This window comes from Gekko japonicus, unplaced genomic scaffold (assembly GCF_001447785.1).
Source record: "Gekko japonicus isolate JY-2015 unplaced genomic scaffold, Gekko_japonicus_V1.1 scaffold193, whole genome shotgun sequence".
In the NCBI taxonomy this organism is placed as follows: Eukaryota; Metazoa; Chordata; class Lepidosauria; order Squamata; family Gekkonidae; genus Gekko; species Gekko japonicus.
The window spans coordinates 1,017,484-1,038,060 of record NW_015161952.1 but is presented as its reverse complement, the minus strand read 5'-3'; the positions used below and the strand labels follow the sequence as shown (position 1 = coordinate 1,038,060).

At 42.8% G+C, this 20,577-nt stretch overlaps 1 protein-coding gene across 4 annotated transcripts in view; it reads left to right on the top strand.

Annotated features, from left to right (window-relative positions):
- MECOM (MDS1 and EVI1 complex locus) overlaps window positions 1-20,577 on the top strand; it is a 59,953-nt gene that overhangs the window by 37,772 nt on the left and 1,604 nt on the right. For all 4 annotated transcript variants that reach the window (XM_015429458.1, XM_015429456.1, XM_015429457.1 and 1 more), the window contains 6 exons: window positions 4,510-4,676; window positions 9,143-9,220; window positions 12,848-13,017; window positions 14,232-14,361; window positions 17,606-17,842; window positions 19,644-19,830. In XM_015429458.1, the coding sequence (XP_015284944.1) occupies window positions 4,510-4,676; window positions 9,143-9,220; window positions 12,848-13,017; window positions 14,232-14,361; window positions 17,606-17,842; window positions 19,644-19,830 (969 nt within the window). The remainder of the gene's footprint in view (window positions 1-4,509; window positions 4,677-9,142; window positions 9,221-12,847; window positions 13,018-14,231; window positions 14,362-17,605; window positions 17,843-19,643; window positions 19,831-20,577) is intronic.

Below are 20,577 nucleotides of genomic sequence, written 5' to 3'. Positions count from 1 at the left end.
TCTTCTTCTTCTTCTTCTTCTTCTTCTTCTTCTTCTTCTTCTTCTTCTTCTTCTTCTTCTTCTTCTTCTTCTTCTTCTTCTTCTTCCAGAACACATCTTTTTAAAGATGACTGCTAAAGCCCCAAATCAATGGCAGAAAGCTCTTCCTGAAGTTATCTCGAGATGGCAAAGTCTTGGTTCTAATAAGAACTTCAACCTGGCATTTCAGTTTAACTGGGTTGTGGGCAAAATGTCAGCAACCATAAGACGTTCCCCGGGGTGATTATAAATTTGGAGCATCTTCATCTAGGGATACTACCTCTTTGCCTGCCAAACTGACCAGCCATTCACTCTGAAGTTGGAGCGAAATATCTGAGGTGTCAGAAGGGTGTCTGTTGTGGGGAGGGGAAGAGAAAGGAGTTTGTAAGCCGCTCTGAGACACCTTTGGGTAGTGAAGGGCGGGGTATAAATCCAATCTCTTCTCTTCTACTTCATAAGTAGGTTGTGACTTGATGACACTTAATTATTGTTATATTATCTCCTCCGAAGGAGAAAGTCTTGATCCTTGTCCTCTTCCGCGCAGAGCTATGGATTGCAAGGGTAGGAGCTGAGCACTAGTTTTGGTGGCCTTCACAGCTAAGGAATGTTCTCCCTGTTAGGTGCATTGGGCTCCCTCAGTATTGATAATTCATCACTTGGCTTCTTCAAGAAGCATTCCCTGCAGATTGACTTGTTTTATTACTGTTTCAGTACAGAGCTTGTCGTGGTTTCATTGTGACCCATGTCTGTTTTTTTCTTTTCTTGTGAGCTGCTGTAGGTGCCATGGTCCACAGAAGAGAGTGCAGGATGTAGATATTTAAATACATAAATAGATAAGCATGATTTGAGTCTGGTAGCACCAACAAGATTTCCAGGGTAGAAGTTTTCAAGATCCAAAACTCCCAAAGGCAGTCTTCTACTGCAGACCAACACAGCGACCCGTCTAAAACAATAAATAGATAAGAAACCTGAGAGCCAGGACTGGCTATACCTGGTACATGCATGGGACCAGGGATGGCCTCTGAAGTTACAGGGTAAGAATGGGTTTGGTGAACCCCACCAAACTAGTAGCACTGTCAGGGCAGACCAGGCAAGCCAAGCCATGCAGACAGGGTAAGCTAGAGGCACAAATCCATTTTTCATTTGTATGGTAAATAACTCGTGTAGATGTGCCTTAGGACAGACCAGAACCAAGCCCAAAGAAACTCCGTTTGTGACACTGGTAGTTGGTTGATTGCACTTTTTCAGTCAGAAAAGGGAAAGGTAGTTAATTTGTTACTGCTGGGGTCTGTGACAATGAGGGATGCTGATCCAACCACTGATTTTTTAAAGACCACTCCATAATGAAACAATCTTGGATATTTAGATAGATATAAATAAGCATTTTTCATCCTCCGGGGATCTTACTTCCCTAGCCATAAATAGGCATCAACACAACCCATGTGACACCAAACATCCTGAAGACTGAGGGATGGGGGTTGCCCCCCCCCAGCTTATGGCCTTTGGGCTTCTAGGTTGCTATCTTTGAAAACAATAAAATAAGTGTAAAATGATTTCTCTCCCGAAACAATTAGGAGGCATTAAAGGCAATGGGAAATACAACCGCTGATTGATTCTGGGAAGGAGGGGAAGGGAAAATAAGGAGGGCTGCAAAATAAATGTTAGGATAATGCTGAACTCTGTAGGCTGATAATGACATTGCTCTACTAGGACGGAATTACCTCCCATCCCAACCAGCATCATCATTACATATCTCGGCCCCGCGATCAGTACCCGTCAAAACCCTTCATATTGACAAATGCCCTGTCCTCTTGCATCTGTGGAGAATGTTTTAGCAGCTGAGTGATTATGAATCAAACCCCAGAGCTTCCAGCTCTTACTGCTTCCCTCTGCTTTCCCATTTGTCTCCTGACAAGTAAATGTATCTTGACTTCCCTCTGAGATGTGTGGGCCCTTTCCGGCCCCCCCCCTTGCACAGTGTTTAATGAAAGGCGTTTGGCAAATTGGCAGTGGTACCCTGTACGTTGCAATTTGTAGTGAGCATTAGGAGTCTGAGCATGAAACGAGAGGGCAGGCGACGGGCGAATGGGGAGGAAAAATACCTGGCGCTAAGCAGGATGTGAATAGTCATTCTAAGGAAACAGGCTGTTATTTATTTATTTTTAACCAAAAAGATCAGGCACAAACTAAATTATTTTACTTATCCTGTATTTTAATATGAAATAGTAAAGCTAAGCCAGTCTTTTTCCTTATATTTTTTGTGTGTTTGTGTCACTGCTAAATAATATTAAAATCTGGGCATAAGCTTTTGTGTACATGCACACATTGTTTCAATGTATTTGAAGACGTGTGCGTGCATGCGAAAGCTTATACCCAAAATTAAACTTCATTGGTCCTAAAGTTGCCACTGGACTCAGACTTTGTTTACTAGAAGTGGTGTACCAGCCGCAAACCTAGTGCTTTCTGGTAGAAAATTCACCTGGGGAGCTGGCTGCTGCAGGCTTGGAGAAGACCCACATAGTATGAGGGCTGGTTCACACATGCGTGCTCGTCCCTTGATTTTTCTGTACTTCATTACTCTGTCTCTGATGACTGCCACCACCAGTGTTCCCTCTAAGCTGAGTTAGTGTGAGCTAGCTCACAGTTTTTTAGCCTCTGGCTCACACATTTTTGTCTCAGCTCGGGAAGGAGGGCTCCAGAGCAAACTAATTTATGCAGTAGCCAATTCGCTTGCTCACAACTTTAATGCCAGTAGCTCACAAAGTAGAATTTTGGCTCACAAGACTCCACAGCTTAGAGGGAACATTGGCCACCACTGATACATTGTATCTGTGGTCATGAGAAACTCATGGTGACCTATTTGTACACGCACATCACCATATAATTCCATAGATGTTATGTGACAAACGTGAACGGGTGAATCAGTCCTGAGGCCTGGCAAAACTAACGTTGGCTGATAAAATGCGGAGTCTTGTTCTAATGGAGAGACTTGTCCTTAATGAGTGCCACCACTGAGACATTGTATCTGGGATAATGAGAAAGTTTTAGCTTTGCTGATGGACTTATGATGGCCTATTCATACATGCATGTCACTCTATAATTCCATAGCCATCGCATGGCAAACATGAATGTGTGAACTAGTCAAGAAGACTGGCAAAACGAATGTTGGTTTATGAAATGCAGTCTTGTTATGATGGGACTGTAACAGTGTAACCAGGCAGATGTATGAACCTCTTTTTATGTGCACAGTAGAACTCCAAGTGTAGCCATAGCACACAGAGAGTTCCCATGAGTTGGCTTCATATGGGAGGGGCAGTGGCAGAGCTTATGCTTGTTGTGCAAAAAGGTCCCAGGTTCAATCCCCAGCATCTCCAGTTAAAAGGGTCAGGGAGCAGGTGATGTGAAAGACCTTCACCTGAGACCCTGGAGAACCACTGTCAGTCTGAATAAACGACACTGACTTTGATGGACCGATGGTCTCATTCAGTGTAAGGCAGCTTCATGTGTTCATGTGTTCCCTGGTCATCTTGATAGAGGTGGAAGCTCTGTGTATGTATGTGCTGTCCTATTGTCACAGAGAAAGAAAGGAAGGAAGATAGCTAGCAAGCTTTGAGTTATCCCAAAATGGAAGCATACTGATGATTTTCAGGGAGCAAGATGGTTGCTAGAAGACTGGCTAATGGACTACAAATGTAAATTGAGTAACATGTCCTGCCCCGACCACCAAGGAATCTTGGGAATTAATTTTCTGAAAGGAGGGCAAGAAACTAACAGAACTGCAGCTCCCAGGGATCTTTGGAGATATCATAATTGTTCACAGGGGTCATTTCGTAGAAAAAGAGGTGCAGTAGCTCATTAGCATAACTCATTTGCATATGCCACGCCCCCTGGCCTCACCGGAGTTGTGTCAGAAGGCAACATCCACCGCTCAGGTTCCACTGGACTGTTTTGGATTGCTAGCTATTGGGGGGGGGAGCGTGCAGATCTGTCCTCGTAGAGGAGGGAGAGCTTGTACCTGAATAAAGCTTGTGTTAAAGGTGACACTGGACTGTTCTGGACCCGGGGGGGGGGCTCTGCAACTTACCTGGCTGCTTCTTGCTCTGACTGAGGGCTGCTGGGAGCACGGGGTGGGGCTTGTTGCATGTGCCCACCCCCTGGGCTCTTTACTGCTGGAGCTCCGCTCCTGTGTGCTCCTGCAGGAAATGACCCCTGATTGTTCAATAGGTTTGAATACAGTTTACGTTTTCAGATACACATTAAATTATCTCTGTATCCAAATGAGCCAACAGTGTGAACAAGAACCCTAAATACTACCTGTGTCATTAAAATGGCTCTAACAGTTCTGTTATTGGTTGCTCTGTTGAGTCTGGGGGGGGAAAAGTCATGGCAAATAGATGTGATACACTTTTCAAATGGGTGTTGCTTGGATCTGGCATTCTCTGTGGATGACAAGAATATCCTCACAGGACAGTATTTTTCTCCTCCTTGCAGATGTCAGCCATAGAAAACATGGCCGAAAAGCTAGAGAGTTTTAGTGCCCTGAAACCAGAAGCCAGTGACCTCATACAGTCCGTCCCTTCCATGTTCAACTTCCGAGCCCCACCAAGCACCTTGCCGGAGAATCTTCTGCGTAAGGGCAAAGAACGCTATACCTGCAGGTAAATTCCCCGGGCGAATAACCCCTGAAGGGCTCTCCTAACAGCTCTTTTCTTTCGCAAGCCACTGTTGTTTACTTTAGAAATTACTTGAGATTGGATGATTAATAAGGATTATGGTGGGTCACTGGCATTTTAAAAGGTTCTTTATTCAGCCAGACATGGGCATAGTGTTTGATTGTGTGTTTGTTTGTAATTACAGGAGAAATTTGTCCTACGTTACCTTGAGTTTGATAAATGAGGCCGAAACATTACATACGCAGGCTTGTTCCAAAATTTCCTCATCACCTTTATATTAAAGCATGAGCTTTTCCCTCATAATTCCCCCCCCCCCCGATCATGTACTGCAAGACTGTTTTCCTCTTGGTCTTTCCTTTGATAATGCCAAGAGGAAAATTTCACAAGATCTGCAGATGATTAGGAGAGGTGTTAAAACATCTGAGTCGTCACTGCAAATATTTGGCTCAAATCGACCTCTCCCAAAGAAATCAATGAAAGTTTTGTTTGGGAAGTTGGATCAAGCACATAAGACATCTGTGGTCTTTCAGGTCCTAAGTGGAAGACCATTTGTAAGGCTCAAAGGGAGCCTTTCTTGTTGACCTCAAAGTGTAATTAATTTCACACGTCACCATGGTACAAATTTGAATTTGAAATTTGGGCAGAATTTAAAAAGTCCATTTCTGGAGAGTGGCCCTGACAAGTACTACACTTTCTGCCTGTCCTTTTCTGAACAGTTTTCATCCTTGCTTTTAAAGTGATTTTTACTGCATTTTTATTAGGTGGAAGAATGGGAGCTTGTTCACATGAGCATTCATGAAGCCTTTTACGAAGGAAAAAAAGAGTGCACGTCTACTCTTTCATCACTGCTCCACCTAGGGTTGCCAGCCTCCAGGTGGGACCTGGAATTCTCCCAGATTTAAAACTGATCTCCAGATGATGGAGATCCGTTCCCCTAGAGAAAACAGCCTCAGAGGGCACAATCTGTGGTATACCATAGATTCAAGGTGAATTTCCTTCCCAAAGCCCTCCCCCACAAGCACTGCTCCCAAATCTCCAGGAATTTCCCAGGTCAGAGCGGGCAACCTTAGTCCCACCTCCAAAAAGATTTCCCTCCCATCCCATTTAGAAATAAAATTGACTAGATGAGAAGCTATTTGTGATGTGGTCTTCTCAATTTTACTCTCTTGATTCATATGGTAGCAGAGGTAGCATCTGGAATGATGGAAACTGATAGAAGAGGCTTATTACTGTACTACAAGGCTCCATTCTGTCCCATTGTATCCGGACACCTGTTCAATTACTATGACTGGTTGAAGTCTCTACAGTAATTGTAAAGGGGAAGTTGTACCTGTTACTCTACAGAAGAAATCATCTATAGTCAATCAGTCTATGTCCATCAAAGACACTTGTGAATTCACCCCTCACAACAACTATTTTTGTATTTCGAGGGATCAGCAAACACATTTTCAGCCTTAGTGGTATAGTCCTGGCCTCTGCTGATACCACAATTGTTGCATTGTGATGGGGTTTTTGCTAGAGTGCATTCTGGGAAATGTTCCTAGGTCTTTCTGGCTGTGCTTCATTCTGCTGTATGGCAACATTTGATGTCCTGCCATTTAAGCTTAGGATTTTATCATGCATTTCCTATACTTTTCGCCACTAGTTTTAAACAGCATCATGGAAATGTAAACAGAGTGTACATGAAGCTGTTTATGTTTCCTCCATGGGGGTGACTAAAGGAATAAAGGATTCATACCATGCTTTATCTTGGAGTCCTCAGAAACAGATTTACAAATAAGCCTTCAACATTTTAACTAGGTTGCCTGACCATACTTACTTGTTAGTCACTTGTAACCTGATTAAGAACAAAAAAACACCCCTCAGTTCTACATAGCTTTTCTGCCCACGTGCCAAGAGGTTATTGTTTGTTGCTCCTAGGGGTGTGCATTTCAAAAATTGTTTAATTCTGTATTGGAAAGTCAGGAAGGGTATGATTATCATTTTCATTAAACATCATGAATATTCTTGTATCAGAAAATCGTGTTGGGATATCGGAACAATACCAACACTCCCCAAAATCGAGTGAAAATGATAAGCGTGCCCTTTCCAAAATCACCAAGCGAAATTAAAATTTTTTTTGATCTTGCACTTCCTCCCTTCCTCTGCCAAGACAGCAGGCTGGCTGGGGAGGAAGGAGTACGCCCCAGCTGGTCCACACTGCATCAACCCTTTCAAAGCTGTTTAAAGGACCACTGTTTCAATGGGCGGTAGACCTGGCCTCTGGAGTCCAGGTCTGCCACCTATTGAAAATAATGGCCTTTTAAAATGTAAAGCGTGTTGAAGGGGGCTGGTGTGCCATAGCCCAGCTGACCCCTGGAAGCATCAGGAGCTCTGGTCTCTTGACTGCAGGGAATGCTTCATTCTCCCTCCCTCTCTCCCTCCCTCCCTCCCACTCTCCTCGCTGCTCTTCCTACCTCCACTGGGGGCAGTTGGTCCAATGCAAATCATCCTCTTTAAATGCCCTCCAAACTTTAAAAGGCCATTATTTTTAAGGGGTGTTAGACCTGGCCTCTAAGGGTCAGCTCTACTGGTCATTGACATAGTGGTCCTTTAAACTTTAAGTGGTGTTTAATGGGCCAAAGTGCCTTTGGACCAGCATTGGTGTGCCCCTTCAAACCTAGCTGTTGCTGTTTCCTCCTGGCCACAATTCCCAGTATTTATTGGAAGTGAAATATCAGCATTAGAGATATCCAGGAATGCTGTTCATGCAATCAGATATTGCCAATCCGATACTGGAAATACTGGGCATTGACTCTGGTTGGGAATGTCTGACTGCACAGCCCAGTTGCTTCAGGCAACTAGGTGGGAAATCATTGAACAGAGAGGGCAGACCCATCTTTGATGGCTCAGAACCATTTTGAATATTCATTAATGAGAACCATGAGTATCCTTTATTCCAACTAAAAACACTGTGGGAGTCCCACAAATGAATGAGGCAGTGCTTGGTCAGTGCTAGTGACCCACTATTTATGAATATCCTAAACCAAGAATTATGTTCAACAACAACTTCAGTACTGATGTTGTGTGTTACTGTATACCTGAAGTTCAAGGTCTTTCATATTCCAAAACTTAGGCTCAATTCACAATTGGAGAGTGGGCATAGCTCAGTGGCAGAGCCTCTGTTTTTCTCCATGGAGTCCCACAAATGAAAGAGGCAGTGCTTGGTCAGTGCTAGTGACCCACTATTTATGAATATCCTAAACCAAGAATTATGTTCAGCAACAACTTCAGCACTGACATTGTGTTACTGTATACATGAAGTTCAAGGTCTTTCATATTCCAAAACGTAGGCTCAATTCACAATTGGAGAGTGGGCATAGCTCAGTGGCAGAGCCTCTGTTTTTCATGCAGAAGGTCCCAGTTTCAGTCCCCAGCATCTCCAGTTAAAAGGACCAGGTAGTGATGCAATGTGAAAGACCTCTGCCTGACACTCTGAAGAGAACAGAGAACAGACAACACTGACCTTGATAGACCAGTGGTCTGTCTCAGTATTAGTCAGTTTCACGTGTTCATGTGGACAATGTATTTTTTAGGATGGTGAAGTGATTAAAAGGTGATTTACCTTATCCGCTCCCATATGGGAAACAGGTAGCATTTAGAGTGTGAGAAAGATTTTTTGGTCCTAAGTTCCCCCCCTCTTGCAATAAATATATAAGACAGAATCATCTCATAATGGCCTTATCTGATCCCAACATGGAAGCTGTCACCCTATAGAAATGCTTCTTAGGATTTCCATTTTCGGTGATGCTGTCTGGGAAATGTCCCTGATATGGCGGAATAATCTGCTGTCACGATTTCATTTTTCCCCCTTTTTCTTTTCTAGAGCTGCTATTTATGCTTCTGTCTCATTTTCTGAATGTGAGTGTATGTGTTTGATAACTGGCGTATTAGTTTATCTGATTTTTTTCTGAAAACGTGTCACCTAGCATCAAGGCAAGCCATTATAGAAGCATACCTTGATGGATTAGGTCTCTCAAATCGTGTCTGGTCTGATCTTCAGCTGAGGGAACGATGCCACGCTTGCTGACACACTGAATAAGCTGAACAATTTAAAACCTGTTTACACCAAGCCAGGGTTCCAAGCCTTTGATAGAAGAAGGTTTCCCCTCAGCCCACTAGCTTTGAGCTAGAGAAGTGACAAAGCTAATAACGGTAGAATGTCTGGATGGGCATTATAATGAAGGTCTGCTCTCATTCGTTGCTTGTGGGTACACTAGAAAGCCCAGACGTTGCCACCTCAGTTTTGATTCCATGTAATAACTGAATCTGTTTTCAGGAATATTTAAACCCCAAATAAACTGAAATCCCATTAACTGGCTTGCAGTTAGGGCTGTGCCTAGGATTTCTCTTGAGTAGTGTTAACAGCAAAACATTAAAAGCTATCCGTATAAACCACTCTCTGATAACAGATACTGTGGCAAGATTTTCCCAAGATCTGCAAATCTAACCCGTCACCTGAGGACACACACTGGAGAGCAGCCTTACAGGTACCAGATGAATGCATGTGTGGGGTGGCAAAGCATGGGGTGGTTGTTGAGCCCAAGACATCTCTTTCAAGACTGTCAGCCCTCCATGCAGCTGTTGCTGTAGTAGGTTTGACTGCCAATGAGCTTTTGGTGATACTGTATGGGCTACAAAAGAAGATGGAAAGTGGTTTGACAACATGCTACTTTAGAGCACAACTGGTCATGGTTTTGTGATACATGCATTGAGAGGCCAGGTCCAGAGGGCCTTTTGCACAGTCCCAGGATACCCAGAAACCTCCATGAGGAATGGTTCTTACCATCATCCAAAGCCAAATGTACGCAATCCTGTCTATGATGTGAATTAAAAATAGCTCTTCCACAGCTCCATGGATTAGTGAACGCTTGTCATCTTAGTAAGGAGTTGCAGATCTTTTAAGATAGCATTTAAAACAAGGTATGTTCCTGGCACTGGCAAGTATTAACATCGGAATATAACATAATTCAATCCATACTTGTCAGTGGATCCTTTTTTACCCCTGATTTGTATACAGCTCAGCCCTTAGATTGCTGTGCTAGTTCAGCCGGCAATAAGCAGCATGCAAAAAAAAAAAAAAGAAGTGGCATCTTTCAAACAGGTATCCAATCCACCACAGGACACATGCAAAGGCATGCATGCATGCATATTCTTTGTTGGATTGGAATGCATCATGCCTTCACACTGTAGTGTGCATTGACATGCAAAGTGTCTGATGTGGCTGCTGTTTTCAATGCATAAGTGTGAATGGGGATGCACATTTCCATCTGCTGCATTGCATGACTGATGGAATGAGGACCCTTGAACACTGTGTAAGACTGCCTGTGTGTTCCATCTAGCACATAGCAATATCTAGATTTTTCAAGATCCCACTGCTTTCTTGCAACGTGAGAAACCATCTGTTCCAGGGATGGCCAAACGGAAGCCGCTTTATCTGAGACCCAATGTCTCTATCCACATTTTAGTACAGGAAGGGTAAAAAAAAAATCTATCAACTGCAATGGTAACATTTTGACCTCATTTACAAAAGGGGATCCTGAAAAACTACAAATTCTGTGCAAAATTATCAAAACCAGATGAACAGCATTTTTACATGACAGAAGGGCTATCTCCTGTTTCTGTCTTCCCCTTGTTACATTTGTTTGGGAAGCTCGTGGCATTGCCACAAGCGTATGCTGTCCTGCCAACGGGCATGCACATCCCTCAGTTCCTTTAACCACTGCCGCAGGTGAGTTTCACAGATCTCCATGGGACCCAGCAGGGGAAGCCTTTAAGAATATCACCCAAGAGAACAATGCACATGCTGAAATAAGAAGAGAATTTTAATTGGACATAATGAAACTCTCACTTAATGAAATCAGTTGAAAGGCACTCAGCTCGTTTTCTAACAAAACAGACACAAATCGGTGCATTTTACGGCTTGCGAAGAAAGAACAAGCTCATTGTTTGGGATAGATCTCTCCCCCCACCCCCCCACTCCTGAATTTATTTGGGAAATGGGCTTGCATGTAATTTAATTCATGCTTTAAGAGGTATCTTGAAACATGTTATGCTCCTCCACCGCATAACAGCCAGAAACAATTAGCAATGTAATGCATAATTTCTTCCCTGAATAATTGACTTAGCACACAATGTTACAGGCATGTTTTGAAGTTCGGGAGAAATAGACGATTGGGGATGGGGGGGGGGGAACGAATGTGATGAAGACGGTTGGCCAGCTGCCAGCCAGAGAATTTGGAATAGTTATAGTGTGTCTTAGTAATGGCTTAAAGGGCAATACAGTAAAGGCTTCGGGGACTCCAAATCACTGCAGAGTATGAAAATTGATGCCTCTGGTACTAGAGTGATAGACTAAACCACTCGTGTTGGCATGGTATTAAAGATTTCAAATGTTTATTTCTGGGTTTCGGAAGATAACTGAATTTCCTCCAGGATTAGCAATCGAGCAAACTAATTCCTCAAGAAAAGATTTAATCACACAGCGTAATTTTGAATAGGGAAGGGAAAGTGGCCTTTCTACCTTATTGCAGCCTTAGAAGCAATTTCTGCCTTAGAAGTAGTTTGTTTCAAGTTTTCTTTCTTCTCAAAGTGCTTAATTGTACCATACTGGAAACACTGTTTTCCATCCTTCACAAGCTTTGGTGCAATACTTTTTAATAGATGGGAGTAGATTGCCCTATGGTATGTTCTGTTTCATCTGTTCCTTCCTGTGTGTATAATTGAGATGCATTCTGCATATGCCAAGGGGTGAGGTGTGGTGGTGGGACAGCATGAGCAACTGGGTTCTTTTCGTTATGCCCCGCAGTCCTCCATCCCATCCAAGATCAGTAATTTGTATCTTCCCTAATGGACAGATGTACCCATTAAGATATATTCATTAAGGAAGATGCTGAAGTTTGATTTCTGACATGGGAAGCAGGAAGTAGCATGCATTCAAGTATTTCCGATACAAAACAGTGCCCCAAATTCCCTGATTTGTCTTGAATGGGAAATATCCCAAAATCAAGCAAGGCACTCATAAACTTTGGGGATCATTTGGGGTTATTTCTGCATTGTTTTCAATGGGTAGTAGAGGTGGCATCCCACTGTGCTACTGCTTGCTGAAAACAGTGAATGCAAACTTGGCCTCTGGACTCAAATGCCAGGTCTACCACCCATTGGCATCATTAGGGGTAAACCTGGTCTCCAGATGGCAGGTCGACCGCCCATTGAAAACAGTGGAAGTAGATGTGGTAGACCAGGTCTGAACCTGTGGATTCCGAAGGACAGCAGACCAGATGTCTGGACAGAGGCCAGGTTTACCAAACCTGAGAAACTTATTCAAATCATATTTCAGAAGCGATACTAATATTCCCAAAGCTTTGGGGAAATGGTAATCATGCCCTTTCTGAAATAATGAAATGAAATGAAAATGAAGACATTTGAAGTGCACACCCCTAGCAGGAAGCATCACTCAACAGAGCAAAATATGTACAACTCATTCTGAGAGATCAGTAAATTTGCAATTTGTTTTCAGTGCGCTACCTGAAAAGGGGGGGGGGGTGTAGATAGCCTTATATTACAGGAGGGTCTGATCTAAAAAAAATATATACAAAAGATGCTAAAGACATTTCAGCAGAGTTTTGAAATGTTTACTTTGGAAAGATCTTCAAACTGCATTTGCTGTATGCCTAATCAGTATCAGTGACATATGATCATAATTGTTAGCAGGATGGTTTATTACAATATCAGTCAATAAATATCATTAGCAAAAACTACCATACTGGGAGGGCAGGAGTGCCATCCTTAGCAGAGTTGCAGCCTCCTAAGTCCATTGAAAGTCAACAGTCTTAGAAGGGTGCAATGTTGTTTAGGATGTCACTGCATTTGCATAGTGGGTGTCTGCATCAATACGTCAAGGAAAACTTTGATCAGCACAAACAACATGAATTGGACCTCGTGTGTGGTTGGTTCAGCCCATAAAACTGAACATGTTTTTAAGAATGGGAATTGCATTATGCTTAGGTATTTCGGTTTGATTGACACCGTCCCCCTTTTTTGTGATGACATTAGGGGAAATTTAAATTCGATATTATATTTCAGACACTAGTTTCATCTCTGATGTTTATTTTCAGATGCAAATACTGTGACAGGTCTTTTAGCATATCATCTAACCTGCAGAGACATGTTCGTAACATCCACAACAAGGAGAAGCCCTTCAAATGTCACTTGTGTGACAGGTGCTTTGGCCAACAAACCAACTTAGACAGACACCTCAAAAAGCACGAGAATGGCAACATGTCTGGTATGTCTGCAACCATGTTTTCTTTGTGAATAAAACATTCAGTCTTTTTCATTGGCAGTGCTGTGGAGTGGGTCTTGTGAATGCCTTCAAAAAGCAGGTGCAGATCTGTTTATCAGTTTGCTGATAGACTCTGATGGTGCGGTGAGACAGTTTATGAGATCGCCACAGTTACTGTTTGGAGGGTGTGGTGTCCTCTTGGCACTGAACCCCATGCTTTCTTCTTGTTGTTCAGTCGTACAGTCGAGTCCGACTCTTTGCAACCCCATGGACCAGATCACGCCAGGCCCTCCTGTCTTCTGCCGTCCTCTGAAGTTGGCTCAATTTCATGTTCGTTGCATCTATGACACTGTCTAACCATCTCATCCTTTGCGTCCCCATCTTCTTTGACCTTCAATCTTTCCCAGCATCAGGGTCTTCTCTGGGATGCTTTCTATCCCAGAGCAATTACAGGGTTCTTCCTGTGGTAAAAAAAACACTGTGGTTTAAACTCTGTCCAAAGACTTTTAAACAGCCATGACTGTAATCTTAAATTCATATCAGAAATCAAAATTCTCGTCCTTAGCAAAGGCAGCTTTGGCCACTGGCAGATAGTTAACACTATGATCTGGGGCCACCGAGTGGCTGGGATCTTTTGGCTGGATCCAGCCCTTCTCTTAAAGAAATGTTAATCACTTCATCAGTCCACCTGGAGATCTCCTTTCTTCCAGAAGTTATAAAACAAGAAAGTGGTCAAGAAGACATACAGTAGGCCATAAGACTCCCAAAAGAAGTGAAATCGTTGGCACCACATCAAGACCTATTTGACTTTGCCAGTCCAGTGGATCACACTTTCTGGGACTGGTAAAGAGATGGAAGTAGTCATCTGATTGGATACCAAGCTGAGAACTTTAGACACACAATCTTCATATAAGTGAGCCCTATTGATATCGGAGGATTGTTGTGGTCTATTTACATATATCAGTTTTGTCAGTCAGAATGAGTGAAGAGAACCTCACTAAGAAGAAATATCAATCAGTTAGGGCAGTATAGGCTATTTCCTCAACAAATCCATCCAGCTTTTTTTGTATATCTCATGACTGGACCCAGAAAAGGATGCTTACCCTTTCCAAGCCAGTTCTGTGATCTTGTATCCGCATAAATGTAACCATCATAATTTAGCTGAATAAAGTATATGAACATAAATGCCTCATGCAAGTGACTTTATTTCTTTGAAGGTACTGCTACGTCTTCACCACACTCCGAACTTGAAAGCACAGGGGCCATCCTAGATGACAAAGAGGACTCGTATTTTACAGAAATTCGGAATTTCATTGGGAATAGTAACCATAACAGTTCAGAAGAAAGGTAAGCTGGGTCTACTTAGTGCTGCTTGATTTGATTTGTTCTAGCTTTTTTACCATTCAAAGGTTACTTTTTCAACTGATTTTGAAAAAGATATTGGATGCATTCCAGAGAAAAGGGTTAAAGTTGATGGCATCATAATGCAATTGTGAAACTTCTGTTGATTTCAGTGGTTGCTTAATTACTCCAAACTTTCTCTGAACCAGGTCCATTACCTACTTGAAATTCAGGTTTGCCCATCCATCTTAATTTTTCATTCGCAAAGACAATTTAATTTTACTCCTAAAACCTTCTTGTGCATCCCCCCCCCCCAAATAAATAGAGCAACTGTGCTTAAGCTCTCTTTTCTTGAAAAAGGACCTCCAGCCTGCCAAATGATGAGCCGGCTTGGCTCATGATTCATCTTCCTTGTGATAGAAATCTAAAGATTACTGGGAACATTGCCAAGGGGTAGTGCTGCACTCTTAATTAAGTTATATGTAACTGTTCAACACTCTGCTCTGTTCAGGCTGCTACTTACTGCTATATATCCACTACTAATGTCTCACCGGGCTTAATTCATTATATAGTTTGAGTACCTCTGTGTGTGTTTTTGTTTTGTTCTGGATTTGCAAACATTGCACAGGAAATAAGGGCAAGCCTTCCGCACCACTGTAATCTTACATGCCATGACACACTAAGTTGAAAGTTCCTCCTCTCTTTCATTGATTCACTTCCTGCTTTCAAGGGCAGAAACGTCACACAGCTTGTGACTTTTACTTTTTCAAGTTTTCTTCCTAATTTTTATGGTGTAGCCCTATACCCGGCAAACATATTCATGAAGGCAGTTGATTAGACGTTACATACATATTCAAACTTTTTTTCTTGCTTGATTGTTATGGGTCATTTTTTTCTCCATCTGGTCTCAACATGTCCCCAGATAGGAAGCTGAAGTAAAGGCTGATGGGTCATCCAGTGTCTCCTTTCAAAAACTGGCACTTTAGACTACTTTTGATGGATATTACATACTTGGCAAATTACCACATATGAAAACTGTAATTAACAAATCTGTTTTCTTAATCATATGGGTTTCATTACTCCGGTTACAATCCAAACCCTTTTCACTTCAAACAGTTTTCATCTTGCATAGTTTTCAGTCTGGCAAACCCTGGTGTACCGTTCATAGTGCCTTATGCCTGTCCACAATGTACGATCGGGGCACTGTGATGAGAGAAGCCAAAGATACCCACCAATTGATGATCAGTTTTTCAAAGCCATTGAAAATTTGTATTTTCTTTATGCTCTTTCCAAAGTTATTTCCTTATGATTAATGGATTCTGTAGTTCTTAATGATGATTGGTTCATTTCTATTTCTTTCTTTTTCTTCTGTAATATAGATGACAGAATACAGCTATGTTGACCGATTACCCATAAGATAATTGTTTGTGGGTAGTGCTGCATAATTTAGACAATGATGAGATGATTTTTGGTGTGGTTTCATTTTATTTAGACAATAAGTAATGTATTGGAAAATCTAAAAACAATCAAACAAGAAATTGAATTCTCTTGTTTTTAAATAAAGGGCTTATTTGGCTTTTTGGTTGGGTAATCTTGACTGCTTCTGGTGAACTTGAGCTAAGATTTGAATTTCAGTTCAGATGTTCTAGTAAGACAAGCTAATCTCGTCTCCAGCTATGACACACATACAAACAAACTGGGATAAAATCCTGGCTTATAGTTTTAAACGATACCAGTGTTTTTCATCATTGTTTCTCTACATCAAAGGCTACACTCCACCCTGCAGTTAAGTGTATTTAAGGCCACTGATTTCACTTTAGCCAAAATATTTGAACTTCAGTGCCTCCAACACTTTGCACACTACAAAACTGAATCCTGTGTGGCCAAGATCTGGGTGAAAGTCGCACGAACACATAGAATCATAGAGTTGGAAGGGACTTCCAGGGTCATCTATTCCACCCCCCTGCACAATACAGGAAATTCACAAATACTCCCCCCCCCACACACACACACACAGTGATCCCTGCTCCACACCCAGAAGATGGCAAACAACCTCCAGGATCTCCAGCCAAACTGGCCTGGAGAAAAATTGCTTCCTGACCCCAAAGTGGCAATCAGCAGTTCCCTGGGCGTGTAAGAAAGGACGATAAGAACTGAGCACTAATGCAACCCTTCCTGCTCTCCCTCTCATGGGCTGTTCTTTCCCAAACTGCAGTCGTAGAGTCGGTGTGCGAACTCTAGATAATTCTGAAGGGTGGGGGAGATGATGGTTTTGTAGTAGCCTGCCAGATGAGCTCCCCCCCACATTAGGGCAGAACCAGTTTAAATATGGAGACAGTTGCATGAAAAGTTCCAAAAGTCACTTAACCACCATCTAGGTGTTTTGCATGGCTGGTGTTAACATGGTTTGGGCCTTTGAAATATTACACTGATTTGATCTCTTGCCTCTGTAGCAAAAGAACATTCCTAGGGTGGGTAGTGGGTCTGCCTTATACTAAGTTGGGCCACTGTTTTGTCAAAGTCAGTGTTGTCTACTCTGGCTGGCAGTGGCCGTCCAGGGACTCAGGTAGAGGTCTTTCACATCACATGCTGCTACCTGATTCTTTCAACTGAGATGCTGGGAATTGAACCTGGGACTTTCTTCGTGCAAAGCAGATGCTCTACCACTAAGCCACTGCTCCGCCCATTCTTGTAAATGAATTAGCACATTGTGTGCTTTATTTTACTTATGACCTTTCTATCCAGTCCTTCTCCACGAGCTCAGGGCAGTCTACAGGAGGGTAATTCCATTTTATCCTCACAACAGATAGGTTGGTTTGCCCTCTATTGATGGTCCCTTCTGTAAAATAGATTATATTCTGCTGATATCCATTATGAGTATCTCTCTGCGGGAAACGGGGAAGTGGGAGGCAGCTGACAATGTGACTAATTTTTCCCTTAGGCCAGTAGTGAATATGCTGGGAATTCTATTCCCAGGGATAATGCAATGTAGTAATCTAAAACTTAGGCATAATATTGTGGAAAAGCTATCTTCACAATTCTATCAGGCTGTGAATTGAATTTCAAAGAAATACTGGCAACTTAATGAACCTGGATGGAGTAATATTGATTTTAATTATGGCAGAATTATGACCCACGGGACAGCCAATGCAAAACAAAGTGTAGAGAGCAGAGCCTGTGAAAGGGCTCCCTCTGTTTCTGCAACTGCCTGCAATCTGATTATGTGCTGATTGATATATATTTTTTAAAGAATGAATGGAAGTCACTTTAAAGATGAAAAGACTTTGGTGGCGAGCCAGAACTCGGATTTGTTGGAGGACGAAGAAGCGGAGGATGAAGTAATGATGGACGAAGAAGATGAAGAAAGCGAAATAACGGGGAAGCCAGTTAAAGAACCTGCGGCAAGCAGCATATGTGAAGATGCCACCGAGGGAGACTATGAAGAAGAAAATGCTTTGGAAATGAACTGCAAGTCTTCTCCCGGCAGGTAGGTTCTTTTGCCAATAGCTGTCAACACTATGGGAAAATATCCTAGCAATGCAGGGCATTCAAATAACATTGTGTGTAGAAGGAGTGAGACTCTGCACTAGGATTTCAAGCTTTTTAAAAATTCCCTCACTCTGTTCTTTTCTATTGTTAAAAACCCTAAGGCTGCAGTCACACACACTAAATAATCCACTTTCAATCCTGTTTCAATGTAATTTGCCACTGGATTTTGCCAGTTCATAAAGGTCCTTTCCCCATTTGCCGGCCACTCCAGATTTTCTCAGTGTTCACGTCGAGGCAATTTAAGTCCATGGCAAAACATCATCCAAATAACCCGGGGCAACAGCAGGCTGAAACTGGGCTGAACACTGAGGGGAGGTAATGTAATGCAGAATGGGGAGAAATCCGGAGTAAAAATAAGGTTTAACTCGATTTTAGTGAAAGGGGGGGGGGGAACCTGGATTTAAAAGAAGGTTGGATTCGATTTTAGTGCAGAATTGCTTGGAGGACAAGGTGCTGAACATGGATCAAAAGAAGAGTGCAGAAAAGGCCACAGTAAAATCCTGTTGGGAAGTGCACTGGAAGTGGAGTTAAAGTAAATTATTTAGCGTGTGTGACCACAGCTTCAGTGTACTGTCATGCCTTTTCCTTCAGCCCAAGGCCAAAGCATGCCCAGACACCTGGCAACCATGATCAGTGCACCTCAGCCCCCTCCTGTTTCAAGGAGACATTTGGGAAGTGCTTCTTGCAGATTGCTCGTCGGTCACCGCCATCAAGCACATTAAGAGCTGATGAAGTGAGGCTGGCGGTTAAGACACCATAAAATGTCACGGTGATAAAAAGACAAGGGAGGAAGGGATCTCATAGCTGTGACTTAGGATACTGCTTATGTGGAGCACACAGCTGGGTACAGATTGATTTGTAACTTCTAAACATATCCCTGAGATTTGTGCCGTATAGGTTACCAAATCAACAATAATCAAGGTTTTGGGGGAGGATTTGCCATCAAGGCACAACAGGCTTATGGTGAACCCATAGCGTTCTCAAAGCAAGAGATGAACAGAGGTGGTTTGCCATTGCCTGTCTCTGCACAGCAACCCTGAATTTCCTTGGTGGTCTCCCATGCAAGTACTAACAAGGGCTAACTCTGTTTAGCTTCCAAGATTTGACAAGATTGGGCTTGCCAGGGCTATGCAGGTCAGGGCAATCAAATCAACAAAGATCAAGGTTGTCAGTGGGAAACACTGGGGGGATTTATCAGAGCTGTTCTCTCAAGGACAGTTCTCAGGAGAGCTCTCTCAGCCCTGCCTACCTCACAGGGTGTCTGTTGTGGGGAGGGGAAGGAGATTGTAAACCGCTCTGAGACTCCTTCGGGCAGTGAAGGGTGGGGTATAAATCCAATCTCTTCTTCTTCTTCTCTTCTAAAACGTTAAAACAGGACAGGAGCAAACAAGTCACCATTTCCAGATCCTGGATAGTTACTTCTAGAATGAATTACATATGTTTTGTTGATGATTGTTTGTAGCCCTGTAAGAAGGTTTGGAATGGAGAAAGAACTGAGCAACTGAGGGCTTTTCTTGCAGGTTGTGACCAAGAGAAAAATAGCCAGTGGGACATAAGCCCATGTTATCTAAGTCCCATTAGTTGAAATAAAATGCATGCCTCCTGTATTTGGGATTATGCCTAGTATGGGGTGGGGGGATTACTAACATAGGAAAGGATCAGACAATAATGAATTTATAATAGTGATCTGTAATGATCTTCTTTTCAAACTGATTTGCCAATTTTGTGTCTTTCTGTAGGTATAAGGAAGAAGATTTTAATAAAACTGGACTTTCTGCTTTGGACCATATCAGGCACTTCACTGATAGCCTCAAAGTGAGGAAAATGGAAGAAAGCCAGTTTAGTGAAGCTGAGCTGGCATCATTCGGCACCTCCCATCTTCCAGAAGACTTAAAGCAACCATTGTATCGCAAGTCCAAATCCCAGGTAAGGGCTAACATTTCAGAAGATGCAGGAGACAGCAGCCAATGATTTGCAGTTTGTACCTTGCTGATAGTGAAAATCAAAAACCCATCTTAGTCTTTTGGGGTTATTTAAACTGATACATGGCCCTAATTTTCATGGCCCTTGGTTAGTGGACAATGGGGGCAACTGTGGGTATCTCCTAATTACCAGGATCAGACCTTGGGCTTGTTTGCTCCTTCTTACCAGCTACTTTGTATTTCACCAGACTCAGTTTACATTGGTTAGGCATTACACTCGCCTTGGACTATCTGCATCAAATGCTAAACATGTTCAAGACCTGGTTTCCAATCATAATTAAGATTCAGGTAACCTGGTGTGGTGGAATGGGCCAACCTGCAGACCCTGTTCCACCCTGCCCTCCAAGGTTTTCCCCAACACCTGGAGAGACTTTTGTCTTTCTCTCTGGTAACCAGTGCCACCACCTGACTTGCCCACAAATCCCTTCCAAGCTCTGAGGCCTTGCCTCTGTGTCTCCTGCTGCCCAGCGCCTGGTCACCACAGGGACTGTTTACTGCCTTGGGTGCCCCAGAGGAATAGCCGCTTGCCAACTGACTGCCTTTCCTTGGTGCTCCTTTTTAAATAGCGTGTCCAAGATGGTGGAGGGCTATGTGGTATAGAGAACCACTACCAGCACAAAAAGTTATAAAGTATTTATTAAAAAGAAAATGTTCACAAGAATACTTTTAGCACAGCACCAGACTGAGCAAG